We start from the raw sequence: 22082 nt of genomic DNA, 5'->3' as shown, positions 1-22082 counted from the left end.
CATTCTGAAATAAATCAATAAAAGGCAAATTTACTTACCTAGTACATCATGAATCTTTGCAGCATACCTGTTGATAAAAGTAATGTACAATATTAATATTGTAAATACTATACATACTCATGTATATATATATATATATATATATATATATATATACACACACATATATATCAGTGGCATTACATGCCCATTTCGGTTGGGTGTGCTGTTGTGTCTTACACAACCCACACTACAAAATTCACATCAGTTTGACCGTGTGATTGCATTTTTATCAATGTAAGAAAGTTTTAATTAAGAGTGTATAGCATACCAGTGATCATCTTAATTGGTTTAATGCAATTAATTGTAGGATAATTTTGAATACTTTAATTTATCAATTAATTATAACCAAATCTCTGCTGACTGGGGGACAATGTGTTTTGTTTTAAGATACTCTATATTAGAAAACAATGATGAAGGAGAATGCTGTATTTGGTTGGTCTATTTGAATTACTCAAAGGTGTAAAATTTGGAAGAGGAAGATGAAGCTTACCTCCTTAGGCTACAATATTGTTTCCCATTGTAAATATGGGCAAAAAGATATAAATTTACTGAAAATTATATATTAAAAACTTGTATATATTATATATAAAAACTTACCTACCACGTTAGTTCACACTTTAAGCACACAAAACAGCCGAAACTCAGAATACAAAAACAACAACTCATGAAATGGCAATATTCAATTCAATTGGTTGACACAATAACCAATCACAGCCTCTAGGTGCTATGTCTCAGAGCTCACCCTGCCTTTCTTTCTGAGCAGTTTTAAAACTACACTCGAATGCTAATAATTTGACCCGTTGCACCATCTGTACATCTATTCAGAGGGCTCAAAGGCATGTATATTTTGACTGCACACATTAACACAAATGTGATGCAATGTTTATGCATCAAAAAGTGTCCTCTTCGTGAAGCATTAGTATATTGTTTACTTTTAGGAATCACGCGAAGCGTGGAAACAATTAGAGGAGTCTTTAATGGAAATAAATGCAAAAATATAATATCAATGATATTGCTCGGTGGATGAGCAATACACATAGCACATCCTGAATATTCGTCCCTTATATATATATATATAAAATTTCAAAAGATATACATATAGGCTTTTTCAATTGAAGGTTAGTTAGCCGATCACATATGGAGGTAGGAGAGTTTCTTATCCCACATACAGGCAAATTAGCCATGAGAACATATGCAATTTACAGAGAAAAACTATTGGGGGGGGGCACAATAGATAGCACTGTGTAGCTGGAGAATGTTGAGGAAACAGATGTGTAGTGTAGTTGAGGGCCTTCCCATCAACTACACTACACATAAGTGTCCTGTAACAATAGTAATAAACTTAGGAAGTTTGCTTACTTCACTTACATTTCATATACATGTACAGTAAATTAAAGATGCCATTAATAATCATAATTCAACACCTGCAGCAAATCCACTGCAAGTACTTTTTTTTTATGGAGAATCCATCCATGTAAGGTTGGCTAACCTACAGTACAGTAGTACTGAGTGGATGTGATTTTTATTGCAGCTGATTTTGTAATAATAATCTAGATTGTTACAGGATACTATACTAGTATTGCAAAATTAAGTTTACATTATTAAATGGCTACATATCGAAAGAACTCATTAGGATTCTTTTTGGCTTCATTAGCTAACTGCTGTTCATACCTCTCTTTAGCTACTCTCACCAACCAAGTCACCCTCCTTGCCAGGTCTTTGTAAACTGCATGGAATTGGTAATTTCCACTTCTCTTATGCTGCCTCCATAATGCCCTTTTTCTCTGTATTGCATGCTTAATCTCTTTATTTATCCATCTCACACCTACCTTATTTAACCTTCTCACCCTTGGAATACATTTAGACATTGCATCTACTAGATAGTTTTTGAAAATCCCCCAAACTGCATTGAACTCTTTTCCAGCTAACTTTTCATTCCATGCTACACCCGCAAGCTGTCTCCTGAGCTCTTCATAATAGCCTTTACATATTTTCCTTTTTTTAATTTGGAGCTTCTCCCATCTAGCCACTTCCAAGTCAGTCTTCATGTTTTCTGATGTACAGGAAAACCTCGATATAACGGACTAATTCAGGCGAGGAAGTGTCCATTAAATCTGAAAGTCTGTTATATAATAAAGTAGATTTTTCAAATGTGTATGTTAAAAAATTGACAAATTAGCTAATTTATATGTTTTTACTTATGTAGAAACGTTTATGTAATTAAAATTAAGTACTGTATCTATGAAAAGTCTAATTTCAGAGAAACATTTTCTATATGTATTATTGCTTATAACCTCACCATGGTTTTGAGACTCTAAAAAACAAGTCTGCGATCTATATCAAAATAAATAAACATTTTTCTGAAAATAAGCTCTAATTATATTTAAAGAAAAAAATAAACAATGTTCTTAAAAACAAAACAAAATTCAAATTTTATAAAAATACAAAATATTTTTCCTATTCATCTTCGGATGATATATCCAGACACTTTTGTTCTGGTGTGAAGTTAATATTCGATGTTGAGATGCTTGGTTTAGGTAATCCTGAAAAAAATACCAAGTTTTTTTTTTGAACTTTTGAATTCTGCTGTTTTTTTTTATAATTAACTCCCTAAAATTACAAAAATGTGTGTAATAAAGCTGAATTTCATTATCTGATGAATTGTCAATAAATGTTATTAGATCGTCAAGATGTGATCTAATCACTGATAATTTAACATTTGGACGTGTTATTTCTTCTTCCTCATTATCTTCACTCTCATCATCTTCCAAGGCCATAACCTAATCTGCTATTTCATTTTCAGTCATATAATATGATATCCAGGAGCACTTTCATCTTCTTCTAACCACTGTAAAACATCTTCCTTAGCTACTTCCTCCCCACCAATATTCTGTATTGTCCTGCAGTAATCACTAACCTCTAGCCCTTCTAAATCCAAATCTGCATCTTCATCATCAAGCAAATTCTTTCAACCATTCTTCAATGTTTGAACTTTAACTTCTTTCTATGCTGCCACAAAATTAAAAATCACAGATTTTAAACTGTATCTTTTTAAGTTTTGTAAGGTACGCAGGACTCTTGTATCTTCTTCATTATCTTCATCCTGAAATACAACCATTACTTCATCTAAAAACGTTTTGTGGTATATTCGTTTGGATGCTAGAATTATCCCCTGGTCCATGGGCTGGATAAGTGATGATGTATTTTTTGGCAAAAACATACATCTAAATTTGCCATCTCCTGAACATAAAATATTTTTGGATGGATGAGCAGGAGCGTTGTATAAAAGCAATAAACATTTCACATCTTCTGGTGGTATTCCAAGCTCTTGACTTGAAATTTCCTGACTGCATATACAAATTCTTTAAAAAAAAAAGTCTTGAAAAATATTGGAGTCGAACCATGCCTTTTTAGAGTTATAATACGAAACAGGCATGTGATTTGTTATATTTTTAAAACTGTAGGTTTACGAGATTTGGCAACAATTACGGGTGTCAGTTTATGCGATCCATTGGCATTAGCACAAAACAGTGCCAAGATTTTTCATATAAATTTTTCATATTTTGAGGCTTGTGTTTTCTGGTGCAGAATGCCAGAACAAACCAGTTTCGTCAACATTATAAATCTGAGACTGTAATAGCATTTTGTTATTTATACGTTCTATTAATTTTTGCTTAAAGGGTTCGATATCTTCTGTTGGAGCACTTGAAGCTTCACTGTAAATTAGTTTGTTCATAATTCCGTGCCTTTTGCGAAAGCACTATCCATCGCTTGCTTTGAATGGTGTGTTCATTTGATTTTATTATTATTATTATTCAGGCCTCCATGCAGTCAATAGACTCATTGTGGGAGGTCCTTCCTAAGAACATAAAGTCTGTCAAGACTCATCGAGGGGAGGTCCCCCCCTAAGAAACACAAAGTCTATCATACCACTCTTTAAACTCATTGATCGTTCTTGCTCCCACCACTCCAAGCAATGCATTCCATGGTTCAACCACCCTCCATGCAAAGAAACCACTCCTTACCCTCTTGCTCACAGTTTCCTTTCGTAACTTCCAGGGATGGCCTTTTGTCATCACTCCTTCCCGCTGTTCAACCAAGTGAAAGAACTCCCCAGTGTCAACCCTGTAACCACCTCTCAACAGTTTAAAAGTCTCAATCATATCACCTCTCCTTCTTCTATCCACCAAACTCTGCAGTCCACATTCCCTCAGCCGATCCTCATAAGTATCCTATACACAACTCTCTGATACCTATCAGACAGCCAATCCTGAATCCAGTTGACCAATCTGACATCCAGACCCATGTGCTGCAACTTAAATATCAGCTTATCATGTGGCACCCTGTCAAATGCCTTCGCTAAGTCTAAGAAAATTGCAATATATGCTTTTCCCTCATCTAATGTTCTTGTAACTTTATTATAAAAGGCTAGCATATTGCTAAAACAAGAGCGCCCTTTCACAAATCCATGTTGACTCTCACAGATAACATTACCTTAATCTGCCCAAGGCTGTATACGGTCCCTCACTACTTTCTCCAAGATCTTAACAACTACTGATGACACACAGACTGGCCTATAATTAGACACTTCCAGTCTGTTACCACCCTTATGCAATGGCACTATCGTACCTTCCTTCCATTCCCTGGGGACCTTTGCCGAAGCCAAACTTTCATTGAAAAGCCAGGTTAAAAAACATCTGGCTATATATGTTTTTTAACTTGGCTTTTTAAAATTTGTGGTGAAATACATCCAGTCCCACAGCTTTACTGACATCCAGAGTACTCAATATCTGAAACATACTCTCCTCCTGTACCTCTAAACCTCACACCAGCCCTATCCCTCTAGCATAAAAATGACTCCTCTAGGATGAAATACTCCAATAAAGTGCTCATTGAACAATTCCACTATGTCCTCTGCATCAGTCGCTCTATTCCCATTTTTATCCCACAATATCATTCTTCCAAAGTCATTTCTCCTCCTACTGGCCACATCGCTAAAAAATTCCCTAGGATATTCTCTGGATCTTAGATTTTGCTAATTTAATTGTTGCAAATTTCAATTTAACTGCCCGAACTGGAACTCCATAAGAACGTTAACGTTACTGTGCATACCACTTCAACAATGCTTCTTCAACTGAAGTTTTATGTATCAATTTCATATGTTTTCAGGGATTGGTGTTTTCACACATCATATATTATCACAATTTTTTTTATTTTGTCTGTTATTTTTAATGCCTAATGCAGTTTGTTTTTTTATGCCATATTGCTGACATATACAATACAAGACACAGACACTCCCGAATCCAAATTTTGTATGACTTCTAATTTTTGATTTAATGTTAAATTAACTCTTTTCTGTTTGTCCATATTTTAAGGTTAGGGTTACAAAGATGTATTTTACCATTCATACATATCTAATTTTAAATTTATATTGAATAGGTCTATAAAATGCATATGTACATAAACATTCACTGCGAGTAAACAAATGTACACTACTGGGCGTGGCTTAGCACACGTCAGAACATAGGCTGGCACGTGTTAAAATTGCCGCAGAAAGTCAACCACACGACAAAAGAACAAATTACAGTGCGATCACTCGTTTATGTCGGCTAAATTACTACAGTGTTTTTCCAACATATGATGGCCTATTCGTAAAAATTTGTTAAAAATAATAGGAAATTAATAACAAAAAATAACATGTTAATTTAATTATAAGCAAATCTTGGTTAAAAGCATTTTAAAATTAACAGGGTGTTAATTTCCACATGTGACATACAGACCAGAATCTGAAGTCCATCATATCGAAGTCTGTAAAATCAAGGGTTTACTGTACTGTTACCAAAATTCAGTGCTTATCTTAAATCATGGGTGTCAAACATGCTGCCAGAGGTAATTATCTCAGCAGCTGTATAAATTCCCTTATTTTCATATGCTTATCCTTCTTCTAATCTGCTTCTCCATGACTGAAATAATAATGAATATTATATTTATTAAGTTGATTTGCCTATACAGCTCATAGTTCTCTTCTCTAATCCCCAGTCTATAACACTCCAGTATGTATTTTTGAAATTGTTGACCTTATACTTTACTTACATCAAATCTATTTCTAGTTTGATTCTACATCCCTATTCTGGATCTCTAGTTTTGTTTTGCCCAGTTCCTCTGCTTTCATTTGTATCATTTCTACTTGTCTATTCATTCTCTTTGTTCTTCCCTGGGACAGAACAAGGGGGACATGCCTGGAAGCTGTATAAGGAGGGTGTGCAAAGACATAAGGTGCAGGTTCTTTGCATGAAGAGTGGTTGGTGAGTGGAATGCATTGCCAGACATTGTAGTGAATGCATATATATTGAATGAGTTTAAAGTATGGTCTGATGGGCTTTGTGTGTAACTGTGTGTGCCTCCCATAATGAGTCTTTTAATTCCATGGAGGTCTGTGTTAATAATAATAATGGGTCTCTTCAATTCTACTGCCATGTGGCACTGTCAGACCTTGGTTCTCCTCAGGCAGGAACCTGCTTTTTATTGCAAGCACAGTTTATTAAGGACTCATCAATGGGAGCTAGACCTGGTGAGACACTAGGATCTTGATGACTATGTCATTTCCATATACATAAGTAGCAGAATAGTGTATCATATCACCATATGATTATTAAATTCTAGAGATTGCTGTAAGTGTTTTCACTGGATTGGAAAGCATCTTATATCTCAGAATAAATTAAATTCTTGTTTACATTCTTATTTTAGTCAAGTGCTAGCAAACAAAAACCTCCTCCTAGATGAGTCTTTGACTTCATGGGGTCTTGGGTAATAATAATAATAAAACTTACATTCATGACTGTTACTTATATAGTTGTATCTTCAATTAAAAAACTTTCAAAGATATCATGCTATATTCCAAAGACCAATTAGTCAGACTATTCACAAATGTACCAAGATATGAAACATTGTTATTACATTGAGCTTTTCTCATCAGACGCCATTAGTCTTTCAACAGGAATTTAAGGAAAGGTATGATAGGTTTTGTGTGTATAATAGTTAAGTTTGGGTCTCCCGTGATGAGTCACCAAACTCCATAGAGATACTGTATAATAATCGCCAAAATTGTGAAGACAACACAAAGACTTCTGGGAATGATGCGGAGGACACCGACATGTAGAAGTAGGGAGATTCTTGTTCCATTGTATAAGGCTTTGATTAGGCCACACATGGACTATTGTGCCCAGATTTGGTCACCGGGTTTTCAGAAGGATGAAGATGTTGGAAAGGGTCCAAAGGAGACTGACTAAGATAGTTTCTAACCTCTGGAATGTCGAGTATGAGGAAAGATTGAGAAGATGCAATTTGCAGAGTCTGGTGGAGAGAAGGAAGCGGGGAGATATGATAGAGACCTACACGTTGGTAAGGGGTTGTTATAAGATCAATGGTGGAGAAGTTCTACAGAGAATAGTGGGAGATCAGGGGAGAACCAGAGGTCATCCCTGGAAACTGTATAAAGAGGGTGTGAGTAGGGGAGTGAGAGGCAGATTTTTTTCGTGCAGAGTTGTGAATGATTGGAATGCCTTGCCTGAGAGTGTGGTGTCTGCAAGGAGTTTGAGTGTGTTTAAGACATGGTATGATGAGATGTGTGTGTGTGATAAAAGGACCACCCAGATGAGTCTTTGACTCCATGAGGTCTTGTTTAATAATAATAATAATAATGCTACTTTCTTCACTTGGAAGAACAACCATATATAAAAGAGTAGAGAAAAGGTCTATATCTCCCACCCCGACCAGTTTTGATTAATGTATCTCAGCCATCAGCCTAAGATACATTGATGATGTGTTCTTTTGGCCACACAGCTCGCTTGGTAGACCCCTTTCTCCTCCACCTTCAACAGCAAGGGTCCAAGAATCTGGTTCACTGTATGAAATGAAAATAACAATAGTCTGTCTTTTCTAGACACTTTAATTATACATCTCCCTAATGATACTCTTTCTTTCTCAGTATACAGAAAACAAACTCATGTTAGATACATTCACAAATTTTCCAATTATACCCTTCCCCCAACACCAAAAATATGATATCATAAAAACCTTAGTTAAAAAAAAAAAAAAAAAAAAAAAAATACACACTCTCACAGCTGAATTTTCCTTTATTCATTACATCCTACTATTCAATGGTTGTAGCGCTAAAATAAAATTCACTGTGTATCTCGCATTCCTCCCAACATACAGATTACACTAATTATTACACTGGACCATCATGAAATCAAAAGATTCATAACGGGAGGCAAACACCAATACATACCAAGCCCATTAAACAATGCTTTAAAGTCATTCAATGTATCCCACTCTCCAAGTAAAGACCTGCCTCCTTATGACCCTGCTCACATCCTCCTCGCACAGCTTCGAGGTATGTCTCCCTGTTCAATCCCTTTTCCCGTTCTATGAAAAATTTTTTCCATATTAACTCAGTTACAACTCTTTGCCAAATTAACTGTCTCAATTATATCTCCCCTCACTCTCTTAATCCTGTTCACAAGGCTTTACAAACTGCATTCCCTCAATATGTCTTCATATTCCCAAGATTAGTTACCATCTTAATCAATCTTCTCTGGACCCTTTCTCATATATCTCATCACTATGAAAACTAGGTTACCAAATCTGTGAACAATAACTCATATGAGGCTTGATCAAGGCCTTACACAATGGAACCAGAACCTCTTTCTTTCTACAAATTAAGGTCCTCCACATGACTTCCATAATCTGATATAATATCTTAACTTGTGAAATTGGGAGAGAGTGACCATATGGTTTTGACTTGGAAGATGAATAGACATGCAGGAGTATCAAAGAGACAGGAATGTATGTGAATTATAAGGCAGGTGATTATAATAGTCTTAGATGTCAACTTGGGGAAGTTTCATGGCGGGAGGATTTGGAAGGACGGGATATCATTAGTGTTTGGGAAATTGTGAAGGAATATTTGTTAGCAGCAATAGTAAGCTGCATTCCACGAGTGAAGAAGAAGAGGACACAGTTTGGAGTAAAGTGGATGACAAACAGTATTAAACAGGAACTGCATGTGAAAAAGAGGCTATGGAAGAGATATAAAGAGACAGGTGAAGAGCAGATGCATGAAGAATATAAGACACACGCCAGAAGAGTGACTAGTGTGATAAGGAAGGTGAAGGAATACGAGAAGAGATTGGCGCTAAGATTCAAAGAAATCCCAAGGGAATTTTTTAGCTATGTGGTCAATAGGAGGAGAAATGACTGTGGAAGAATGACACTGTGGGATAAAAATGAGAATAGAGTGACTGATGCAGAGGACATAGTGGAATTGTTCAGTGAACACTTTATTGGAGTATTTCATCCTGGAGGAGTAAATTTTAATACTAGATGGATAGGGCAGGTTCAAGGTTTAGAAGGAAGTGCAGGAGGAGAGTGTGTTCCAGATTCTGAGTACTCTGGATGTCAGTAAAGCTGTGGGACTGGATGGTATTTCACCACGAGTTTTGAGAGAACGTGCTCAAGAACTGACAATTCCGTTGACCTGGCTTTTCAATGAAAGTACGGCTATGGGAAATGTTTGCCCAGGGAATGAAAGGAAGGTAAGATAGTGCCATTGCATAAGGGTGGTAGCAGACTGGAAGTGTCTAATTATAGGCCAGTTTGTGTGTCATCAGTAGTTGTTAAGATCTTGGAGAAATTAGTGAGGGACCATATACAGCATTAGGCAGATGAGGGTAGTGTTATCTGTGAGAGTCACCATGGATTTGTGAAGGGCGCTCTTGTTTTGGCAACATGCTATCCTTTTATAATAAAGTTACAACAGCAGTAGATGATGGAAAGCCATATACTACCATTTTCTTGGACTCAGTGAAGGTATTTGATAGGGTGCCACACGATAAGCTGATATTTAAGTTGCAGCACATGAGTCTGGATGTCAGGTTGGTCAACTGGATTCAGGATTGGCTGTCTGATAGGTATCAGCGAGTTGTGTATGGTGCGGCAGTTTCAAGGGAGGCAGAAGGTTACAAGTGCAGATAGTCCCACAGGGCTCAGTACTGGGACCTATATTGTTTAACCTTTATATTAATGACATTGTCAGTGGATTGCAGGGGGATATTCAGTTGTTTGCAGATGATATGAAGCTGGGAAGGGTTATTAGTAATAGTGCAGATGTGGTAGCCCTGCAAGATGATTTGAATAAGCTAGACAGATGGGCAAATTAATGGGGTTATCATTTTAATGCAGCAAAATGCAAGGTCTTGAGGTTTGGGACATATCAATGGGCCACTGCATACTCTGTGGGAGGGGCTACACTAGAGACAAGAGATCTGTGGTTGATGATTGATAGCAACCTGAAATTTAGGGGGACATATAGCAAAGGTGGTGAAGGTAACACAGAGGATTGCTGGAATAATGAGGAGGACACTGACATGCAGAGATAAAAGAGTTATCATTCTGTTGTATACGACTCTGATCAGACCACATTTAGACTATTGTTCTTAGATTTGGTCCCCAGGATTTGAAGGGGATAAATTACCAATGGAAAGGGTACAAAGGTGAATCACAAAGATGGATCCAGGACTGTACAATGTTACAGGCGTAGACTTCTGTGGCTAATTGGTTCAAAAGACATATTTCGGTGATAAATCACGAAATATGTCTTTTGAACCAATTAGCATAAATATTTTTGGCATAAATAGCAACTAATGATACATTACTGCTTATGCCTGTGGACAGACCTATGTGTTCGTCGAACATGTTGTTTATTATTTTAACGGTATAATAGAACACAGAAACTAAGTAAATAATTAATTTATTAACTTGATGCTGATATTTCGCTGGTATTATAACCAGCATCTTCAGAGCACAAAAACACTGTTTGTCACAATACGCGAGACTTGCCGAAGATCTGGGAGACAGTCATATTAAGAAAAAACTAGCACTTTTCTAGGACTCTAGTAATATACGATAGTTTTTTTTTTTCTTCAGATAGAGGGCGCCAAAATCAGGACTCTAGTCTTTGTGTTGCTGCTACAATTTTGTTTAAGTACACCATGTTGTTTTAGTCTCGCGTATTGTGGCAAACAGTGTTTTTGTGCTCTGAAGATGCTGGTTATAATACCAGCGAAATATCAGCATCAAGTTAATAAATTAATTATTTACTTAGTTTCTGTGTTCTATTATACCGTTAAAATAATAAACAACTGCTTATGCCGTTACATTTTTAAAAAGAAGTGGCCAATATGTGCTTCATCTTGAACACAGTTATTGCTATACCGATTTTAGTGAAATGTAGCCCATAAGTAAAGATTGTAAAATGTATGCTCGAATAACATTATGCACAGTTTCATGCAATGGTTTAAATATGAAAATGTGTACAATTAAGAGATTGCATTGCATTAGTAAGAATCTTATTGTAATAATTAAAACACCATTAAATATATTACAAAATTGTTTATTTCTAACTTATAAAGTAAAAATACAAAGCAAAAATAACAAATTGATGTGAAGTTTCATACAATGGTTTAAATATGAAAATTCTGAATACATATTAAGAGATTGCTTTACATTAGTAAGAATCTTATTGTAATAATTAAAACACCATTAAATATATTACAAAATTGTTTATTTCTAACTTATAAAGTAAAAATACAAAGCAAAAATAACAAATTGATGCGAAGTTTCATACAATGGTTTAAATATGAAAATTCTGAATACATATTAAGAGATTGCTTTACATTAGTAAGAATCTTATTGTAATAATTAAAACACCATCAAATGTATTAGATGGTTTATTTCGAACTTACAAAGTAAAAATACAAAGAAAAAATAACAAATTAATGTGAAGGATGAGCCTGGTGCATTTTTAAAAGTTTGTTAATATCGGGTTCAACTTTCGTTAAAAACAGTCGCAAATCGCCACGCTCAGTTATATGAAATCGGTTCCTTTTCTTTGATAGTAAATTCACTACAGCACTAAACCCACGCTCAGCCAAATAAGAAGATGGAAATGCAATTAAAAATTTCTGCACTATTTCCCATAATCCAGGGTACAGTGTCGGTATTGATTTTTGAAGCCAGAACTCTTGGTATCCGGTTTTGAATTTTATTTTTAGTTCTTCATTTGTTGTGAGTTCTATGAGTTCCACTTCTAAATTTGATGATCTTGCTGTGCTTACATGTGAGAAAGGATCAAGAACTCAATATGGTATATTCAGGTTTAGAATATCCTTGAATCGCTCATTGAAATCAGCATGGAGAACCTCCAAGTGTTGGCAGTATGTAAGTAAATCTTCCTTTTTGAGAGACACTGCTGATAAATTTGAAAAGTGGCTATATTCCCCTCTGCCCATATTCCGCTTGAACAGAAGAAGTTTCTCTACGAAAGCAGCAATAACATTTTTTGTTTTAATTCAATTCAATTCATCACCTTGTAGTTGTAGATTGACTTCATTAAATATTTTATAGAGGTCTGTCAAATAAGCGATGTCGTTTTTGGATGTAATCAGGTTGGCCCGCAATCCGTCGTCCTGTTTTCTAGGAACTCTAGTACTGAATCAAACAAACTGTAAAATCGATTCAGACAAATACCTTTTGAAAGCCAGCGAACTTCTGTGTGAAGCAGCAAACGATTGAAATCTTCATCGTTTTCACTACAAAGTTGGCTAAACAATCTGTCACTCAATGAATTGCTTCTAATCTTGTTGACTAATCTAATAATGTAATGGAGCTACGTGTGCAGGCATTCACTTAAATGTTTTGCAACCAAATGTTGACGATGAAGAACACAATGTATAGGGAGTACATTCGGTACTGCTTGTTTCAAATGCGCTATGAAACCCTTGTGGCACCCTGTCATTGCTGGAGCACCATCAGTAGCAGCAGACAAAATATTACGAATAGGAATGTCTTTCTCTTGAAAAAACTTATTCATGATATTAAACATAGATTCTCCCTTTGTATCCGCTTCCAAGTTTTTAGCAAATAATAATTCTTGACAAACTTTTTCTTCTTTTATGAATCGTACGTATGATAAGCGTAGTGGTTCATTATTTGGGAGAGTTGATTCATCGAGTTGAATGGAAAATTGGCATGTCTTCAAATAATCGCAGAATGATTTTTCAACATCTTCAGCCATTTCATCGATTCCTCTTTGCACTAAATTATTGCTCAATGTGATTATTAATGAAATATTATAAGAAGCTGGTAATCTGTCATTATCTTGTTTAGTGGATGACGTAAAACGTTTTGATATAGTTAGACGTTTAAAATATTTTTCTTCTAGTACTTGAAAATAGGACAAATCGTTATCCTTTTTGTCAGCATGCATTTTAGTATCAAATGCTCTTGTAGGCTTCATTGCTTCATTTGAAAACACTTTTTGGCAAATCAAGCACATGGGTACTGTACTGTTGACATTTCTTCTTATATTCAGACATAATGAAGTAATAAAATTTGCAAAAATATTCACAAAATAAAAGATTTAATTTACACTTTGTATGACTCCACTTAGCTATCACACTTTCGACTGATGATTGTTGGCAAAGCACACAAAAAATAATGAAACTTATTCCTAAACCACTGGTATTTATAGATTTGAAATCTAGCCCGAATCAACTTGCATGCATTGACTTGTTTGCGATACCATCGTACTTGTGCTTTGAGCAAGTCACTGCAAGCACCCATATTCCTGTCAAAACATGCTGAATTGAGTGAATTACCTACATAATAGTTGACTGACATACTACTAGTTAAGACTCATCTGCTGCGTGGATACTCTAAAGCCTGTATGGCACGATCAATTTTTACAATAGCAAAAAACGAATAAATTTTTTAAGTATATAAAAAATAGAAGTTAAAATATCCTGTATAACACATTCAATTTTTTATTTTGCACGCAAGCGCATTTTGTTCGTCCGACCACGACATTGTCCGAATAATTATAAATAATAATTAATAAATAAAATAATTACAAGATATAAACAACAAACCTACAAAACATAACCACAGAAAACCGTATAATAAGTTTCGAATAATATTTGCTTTGTTTTTTCCCTCTAGTTAGCAATATAAGTTAGTACTAACTAGGCTAACTAAAATTTACGATTTTATTGCTTTCTTGCCATTATTATTTTTACTCATAATATTAAATTATATAAAATTGGGTTTATTTTTGTACAAATCAATTAGAAAAGTGGTTTTATATATTTTATATATATTTTGAAATGAAATATAACGAATATATTTGCTACTGTAAACATAACCTATTATACGCACATATATACATGCTCTATTTTCTCATTGACATAGAAAATTGACATCTATTTCTATCTGACATGGTAAATTTTCAAATGATTAAATAATTGAAATAGAAAATTGATAAAAAATTGATCATGTAAGATGAGCATAAGATGAATTAAAATGCAATATTTAAATTTTAAATGATTATCTAATCGCAAAATCACGAAAATAATTAATTTTTAAATATATATTATTAATTTCTTCTATAAAGAGCCACCGACCCCTAGACCGCCTGAACACCCCCCCTAAATGCTTCTGATCCCACTATAGCCCCCCCCAGAAGGCTTCAGTGCCCACTGGGGGGGGGGGGGGGCGGTACTGCCCTTTTTGGGAACCTATGGTCTAGGGGAAGTGGCTGGTCTTTGGTGGAGCAGATAATGGATGTTAATTTTTTATATGGTTTGCAACAGGCCGTCAAGGCGTTTTTTTTAGGATTTTGGTTAACTTTTCAAAGTTGTCTCGGATGTAAGGAATGGTGATAGATTTAGTGTAATCTTTGTTATGAAAGGGGGGGGGGGGATTGTGGTTAACTGGTTTTAATATTTTCTGGATTTTTGCGGGTTGTAGCCATTGGCTAAGAATGTATTAAGGAAATGGTTCAGTTCAGTGGTTAGGGAATTGTCATCTGAACAGATTAATATTGCCCTGTTATATAACAAGTTTCACTTATATGACTTATTAGGTGTGACTCCTCCATACTTTCCTCGAGCCATTTGTTTTTTCTCGTTACTCATCCCAGAAACCCTCTTCAAATCCATCTGTTTTCCCTACATCCCATGTCATCCCCTTCCCTTTTTGTCTATACACTCATTCACATCCTCTTGGAGCATCAATATTTCCCATGCTGTGTTCCCCTGTCCATCCCGAGTCTTCCCATTACCCTGTTTGTCTTGCACACTTGTTCTCTACTCTCCCACTGTTTCACATTGCTTTTTACTCGTTCAGATTCATTCTCTTCACTCATTACACATCACCCTTTCAGCAGCACTCTCTCTCTCCAAATAACTCACACTAAACCACTGAAATGCAGTCCATCACTCTTACACAGTTAAATTTTTTCTTCAAACTCATTCCACACACACACACACAACAAACTGCACTCCTTTCTGCTAACATATCATTCATAATTCTTGCTTTCTGCATCATCTCTGTCATACCTGAGCAATACACTGACTTTGTTTCCTATTACACTATCTTTTATCCTTCTCAAAAACTTCTCAATATCCAATCTTACATTCTCCTTATTCCCATGTTTCAATCAAGTCATTTTGATTTATTACTACTACCAACTCCTTTGCTGACTTAGTCCTTATATCCAAACACATCGATCAGTCTATTAATTTAAACTCCAGGAAGACAAGCCTTGTGCATCTTCTCATTTGCCACACCTCTAATAATTGATTCACCATATACAATGCCACTCACAGGTCTTTCGTTACATACAGACATCATTTGTTTTCGGTTTTTCACTCTGCATCCGCCTCATCCTCACCAACTCGGCTTTCAAATCTTGCATCCTTTTTTTGCTATCATTCACTCTCGCTATTTTATCACCAGTCATATTGTCACTTTCACATCAACTGAACTTTTTTCCATGCTATCATTTCCACACACACTCTGAACATTCGTACAATCTTCAGCTGCTGTGGCAGTTATATTACCATGTTCCCTACTCATATTTAAACTCATATTTATTTACGCAAGTGTAATAGTCTATCAGAATATCACACTTCCTACATACCCACACTCAGCCTCTTCACATAAACATCTGCGACATCTCCCCATAAATACATACCAAACTGACAGCACTGTACCATCTTTGAAAAATATTCACTATCTACCTTATTTGTCATTTGCACAGGTGTGCAATGATTTGCCTTTCACTTCCATGTTATATCAGTGTGCCTAAGTTTAATGATTTTGTAAACAAACTTAAACAAAGAAGCTCACACTATGAACTCTGCAAGTGCACAACACCGCAACTCATACACAAACACACACTTATTTACAATTATTTAGTCAAAAAAAACTTACCTGAACTAGGAGCTTTCTTTACACAAACCTTCCAGTGAAACTTCTACCTGCTGATCTCCAATAGTAATTATTATTATTATTATTATTATTATTCAGGCCTCCAAGGAGTCAAAAGACTCATCGAGGGAGGTCCTTTCTAAGACATAAAGTCTGTCAAGACTCATCGAGGGGAAGTCCCCCCCTGAGAAACACAAAGTTTATCATACCACTCCTTAAACCCACTGACCGTTCTCACTCCCACCACTCCATCAGGCAATGCATTCCACGGCTCAACCACCCTCCACACAAAGAAACCACTCCTTACCCTCTTGCTCACAGTTTCCTTTCGTAACTTCCAGGGATGGCCTCTTGTCATCACTCCTTCCCGCTGATCAACCAAGCGAAAGAACTCCCCAGTGTCAACCCTGTAACCACCTCTCAACAGTTTAAAAGTCTCAATCATATCACCTCTCCTTCTTCTATCCACCAAACTCTGCAGTCCACATTCTCTCAGCCGATCCTCATAACTATCCTTGTACAGTCCTGAAACCATCTTTGTCATCCGTCTTTGTATCCTTTCCACGGTTAATTTATCCCCTTCAAATCCTGGGGACCAAATCTGAGAACAATAGTCCAAGTGTGGTCTGATCAGAGACTTATACAACGGAATGATAACCCTCTTATCTCTGCAGGTCAGTGTCCTTCTCATAATAGCAGCAATCCTCTGTGTTACCTTCACCACCTTTGCAATATGTCCCCTAAACTTCAGGTTTCTATCAATCATCAACCCCAGATCTCTTGTCTCCCCTACTTCCTCCAGTATAACTCCTCCCATAGAGTATGCAGCATCCCATCGATGTTTCCCAAACCTCAAGACCTTACATTTTGCTGCATTAAACTGACACCCCCATTCATTTGCCCATCTATCTAGCTTATTTAAATCCTCTTGCAGGGCTACCACATCTGCACTATTACTAATAATCCTTCCAAGCTTCGCATCATCCGCAAACAACTGAATATCCCCCTGCAATCCACTGGCTATGTCATTGATATAAAGGTTAAACAATATAGGTCCTAGTACTGAGCCCTGTGGGACCCCACTTGTAACCCTCTGCCTCCTGGAAACTGCTCCACCATACACAACTCTCTGATACCTATCAGACAGCCAATCCTGAATCCAGTTGACCAATCTGACATCCAGACCCATGTGCTGCAACTTAAATATCAGCTTATCATGTGGCACCCTGTCAAATGCCTTCGCCAAGTCTAAGAAAATTGCAGTATATGCCTTTCCCTCATCTAATGCTCTTGTAACTTTATTATAAAAGGCTAGCATATTGCTAAAACAAGAGCGTCCTTTCACAAATCCATGTTGATTCTCACAGATAACATTACCCTCATCTGCCCAATGCTGTACACGGTCCCTCACTACTTTCTCCAAGATCTTAACAACTACTGATGACACACAGACTGGCCTATAATTAGACACTTCCAGTCTGTTACCACCCTTATGCAATGGCACTATCTTACCTTCCTTCCATTCCCTGGGCACCTTTGCCAAAGCCAGACTTTCATTGAAAAGCCACGTTAAAGGTATTGTCAATTCCCTAGCACATTCTCTCAAAACTCGTGGCGTAATCTTGCTATTTTTTCTGAAAGTCCTTTAATATATGGAATACAAATTCTAGTAATTTCTTCCTGAAGTGGGTTAGGACGGTTGCCCTAAGTATTGATTATTTTTTCGATAATCGTTGCATTATAACCATTAGAGATAAAGGTAGTTCTGATAATAAACAGTTCTTTCTTTAGAAGAGAATCTATAGAATATAGTTTATGAGATATGCCAACTAAAGATTTGATTACACCATATTTCTGACAAAGGTGATGATGTGAGTTGGAATCAATGTATTTACCAGTATGAGTTGATTTTCTATATACTGAGAACTATAGACTGCTATTTAGTTGATATAGAATAAGAATTAAGAACTTTTATTGTTAAAAGACCATAAGATTAATGATTAAAAATACAAAGAGCAAACAAGTTTCATTAGCCACTGTCTAGCATTTTCAAGGCTGTAATGGTGTGAAAACAAATGCATCAAGTTACATGTTTTCACACCAGTACAGCCTTGAAAATGCTAGACAGTGGCTAGTGAAACTTGTTGGCTCTTTGTATTTTTAATCATTAAATCGTATGGTCTTTTAACAATAAAAGTTCTTTATTTTAATACATTAGACCAAATATGAACAATTTAACTTCATAGAATGAGAATATCCAGAAAAGGAAAACAATTGTTATTTATCTTCTACTTTCAGGGTAAGTTTGATTCTTGGGTTTATTGAACTATTTTTTTTTTATCTCCAATGTGTTCTGTAAAAGTCCTATTCTAGTTATTCTGAATAACTAGAATAGGATTTCATATTTGGCTATGTCAGTCCTCCAATGCCTTTATTTCCATCAATAGCAGGCAGAGATTTTTTTGTCCTAACCTACACAGAAACAGCAGTTTTTTCTAAAGGACATCATTTTCCAGTAGCCCTTTAAGAGTTAGTGGTGCACCTGGGGAAAGGAGGGGGGGGGCTGACCCTCCAAAGAAAAAGGGGGGGGAAAAACACCAGAAAATTTTCCAAAAATCTTTTTCTAATTAAAATTCATTTTTTATTTTGTTGTGTCATGTATTCTATTTCTATACTATGAATTATATTGGAGTTATATATGAATATACATATATGAATTATATTATACAGAAATTTATAATATAAATTTCTGTAGTCTACTGAAAATTTCTAAAGAAGGTATTAGACCAACTATAGACTGTACTGACTTTTCTGCCTATTGCTTAGCAGGGTTTCCATCATGGCTTTTAGACACACTTATTGTTCATTCCAAGGACATGCCCCAACATGTATATGCATCAACCATGGACCATCCAGATGAAGAGATAGAAGATTTCTATGAAACATTAGAATTAAATAATTCTAAAGAAGAATTCTACATAATTATAATGGGTGACTTTAATGCCAAGATTGGAAGCAGAGATGACCATCTGAACTCCATTGGTAAATTTGGATTTGGAGAGAGGAATGAAAGAGGAGAAAGGCTTATTGAATTCGCAGAAGTAAAACAACCGAAAATAGACTTGGAGAAACTCAAATGGACAAACCTATAATGATATACTTCATCCTCTCCAACAAAAGACATATAATAAATAATACCAAAGTGCTTAATAGATTCAATACAGGAAGTGACCACAGACTAGTAAGAGCAAAAGTATGGATCAACAAAAAATGGGAACAGAATAAGCTCATAAGAAAAAAAGTCCAATTTAGTGAATCTACAAAACCTTTACCACAATAAAAGCTGTTATAGAGAATCACTCAAATATGAACTAAAAGAGTTAAACAAGTTGGTGAGTGATGTAAAAAATGCTCCCTACATTGATAGATTGAGAGCTTGTGGATTGCAGAGATTGGTTGATAGGCGAAGAAGAGGAGATATGATAGAAACATTTAAATTACTGAAAGGTTTTTATAGGATTGATGTAGGGGAAATGTTTCAGCTGTGTGATAGTGATGGAAGAACAAGAGGTCATCCCTGGAAATTAAAGAAGAGTGTGGTTAACAAAGGTGTCAGAACAAGGTTTTTTGCCTGGAGGGTGGTGAATGAGTGGAATTCATTGCCTGACTTAGTTGTGAGCTCTTTGTCTGTAAATGAATTCAAGAAGAGATATGACAGATATTGTTTTGCTAGTTTGGGTCTCCCGCGATGAGTCTACTGACTCCATGGAGATACCCGTAATAATAATAATAATACACATAGCTACCACCCTGAGATCTTACAATGTGAAGTGGAAATGGCATTGTGGGAAACGAAGAATAGAAATGCTCCAGGAGAAGGTGGAATTATGGTAGACTTCTTAAAATTGGGAGAAAGCCCTGTCACCAAACAGCTGACTAAACCTTTTAATAAATGCCTAAAACAGAGAAAAAATTCCAAAAAATTGGAACAATTCACTTCTAATATTAATTTTTTTAAAAAAGGCAATAAGGAAGAAATTAAAAACTACAGACCTATAAGCCTACTCCTCACCTTATATAAAGTCCTCACAAAAATTATAAATAATAGAATGAAATCTAAACTTGAGGGAATGCAATCCTGTGAACAAGCTGGATTTAGGAAGAATTAGAATACTTTGGACCATATTCACACTATGAGAAAGCATTTGATTCAGTTAAAACATCTGCAACACTAAAAGCTCTTGAAACCCAGGGAACTGAGAAACCATATATTGAAACACTAAAACATATTTACAATAATGCAACTTCTGTAATTAAATTATATAAAAAGTGACAAGTTTCTAGTACAAAAAGGCATCTGGCAAGGTGATACTATATCTCCCAAACTATTTACAGCTGCATTAGAAGCCTTGATTGGGAAACAAAAAAAATAAACATAAATGGAGAAAGGCGCTGAATCATCTGAAATTTGCAGATGATGTTGTCCTAATAGCAGATAATCTTGAAGATCTGGAAGAAAGGCTAAATCAGCTAAATGAAGCCTCCAGAGTAATCGCATTAAAAATAAATAGAGAAAAAATCAAAAATAATGATGAATAATACATAAACCAAAGAACTATCAAAGCTGAAATCTATGAAATAGAACAAGTTACTTCATATGTATATTTAGGCCAATTATTATCCTTTGAGGATTGCCAAAGAAAAGAGATTGAATGAAGAATTCACCTTGGATGGATGGCTTATGGGAAAATGAGAGACATATTCAGAAGTGACATCCCTAAGAGGAAAGCTTTTGACTAGTGCATACCTCCTATCCTAACGTACAGGGGAGAAAGTAATCCATCATTTAGAAGGAGAGTCATTATACTACATTGATGGTACAGAATTGCAGGAAACTGATAAGGCTGTGGATTTGGGTGATGACTGATGGACAGAGATTTGAAGTTCAGAGGGAATTGCAAAACTTATTAAAACAGCTTGAAGAACACACTGATGGGAAAAGATGTGGAGGTTATTATCCCTCTTAATGAGGTTATGATATAGCTGCATCATGACTACTGTGCACAGATTTGGTCACCTGGGTTTCTTGGGGATCAAACTGTGGCGAGAGGATTCAAACAACAGTGACCAAGCTTAATATAGGGGTCTATAGCACGTTCGCTATGAGGCCAGATTGAAGGAGTGTGGGTTGTAAAGATTAGTTGATAAGGAAAAGAGAGGACATGATAGAAACTTATAAGTTATAAAAGGGGGTTTTGTAAGATTGACTAAAAGAAAATTTTTAATACAGACAGGAGAGAGAGAGAACTAGGGTGTCACCCCTTGAAGGTATATATGGGAAAGCATATTTATTAATTATCTAAGAAACACTACAATTTATACAGCACATATAATCAAACAAATCAAGGTTAATACTAAAATACAAGTAAAACAGGGTAATAATAATCAAACAGACAAACTATTCAAACACACTCATAAGAATCTTATGTTTATCTATATCACAAACATGAATTTCGGTACTAAGCTAGATTACTGCTACTAAAGACCCATGTACATTAAGCTTGTTCTGGACACCTTATCAACGTAGACTATCAGTCCAATTCGATTAACATAACAAAGGAAATTTGTCTCTAAAATCTCTCCCTTTCTCATCAGTTAGATCCACACCGATGGTCTAAAACTCGAACACTGCTGTCATCTTGTGCTATATT

The 22082-nt window shown here is 35.7% G+C and overlaps 1 protein-coding gene across 1 annotated transcript in view; it reads right to left on the bottom strand.

Moving 5' to 3' along the window:
- The window catches only part of Cad87A (cadherin 87A), a 1045423-nt gene that overhangs the window by 100632 nt on the left and 922709 nt on the right, over positions 1–22082 (bottom strand). Inside the window, exon 40 of the mRNA XM_090395555.1 lies at positions 39–67. Coding sequence (XP_090251681.1) covers positions 39–67 — 29 coding nt within the window. The remainder of the gene's footprint in view (positions 1–38; positions 68–22082) is intronic.

Source organism: Typopeltis vanoorti, chromosome 7 (genome assembly GCF_054136105.1).
Source record: "Typopeltis vanoorti isolate ZY-2024b chromosome 7, IOZ_Tvanoo_1.0, whole genome shotgun sequence".
NCBI lineage: Eukaryota > Metazoa > Arthropoda > Arachnida > Uropygi > Thelyphonidae > Typopeltis > Typopeltis vanoorti.
Note: the sequence above shows the minus strand (reverse complement) of the source record. Positions and strands in the feature narration are given on the sequence as shown.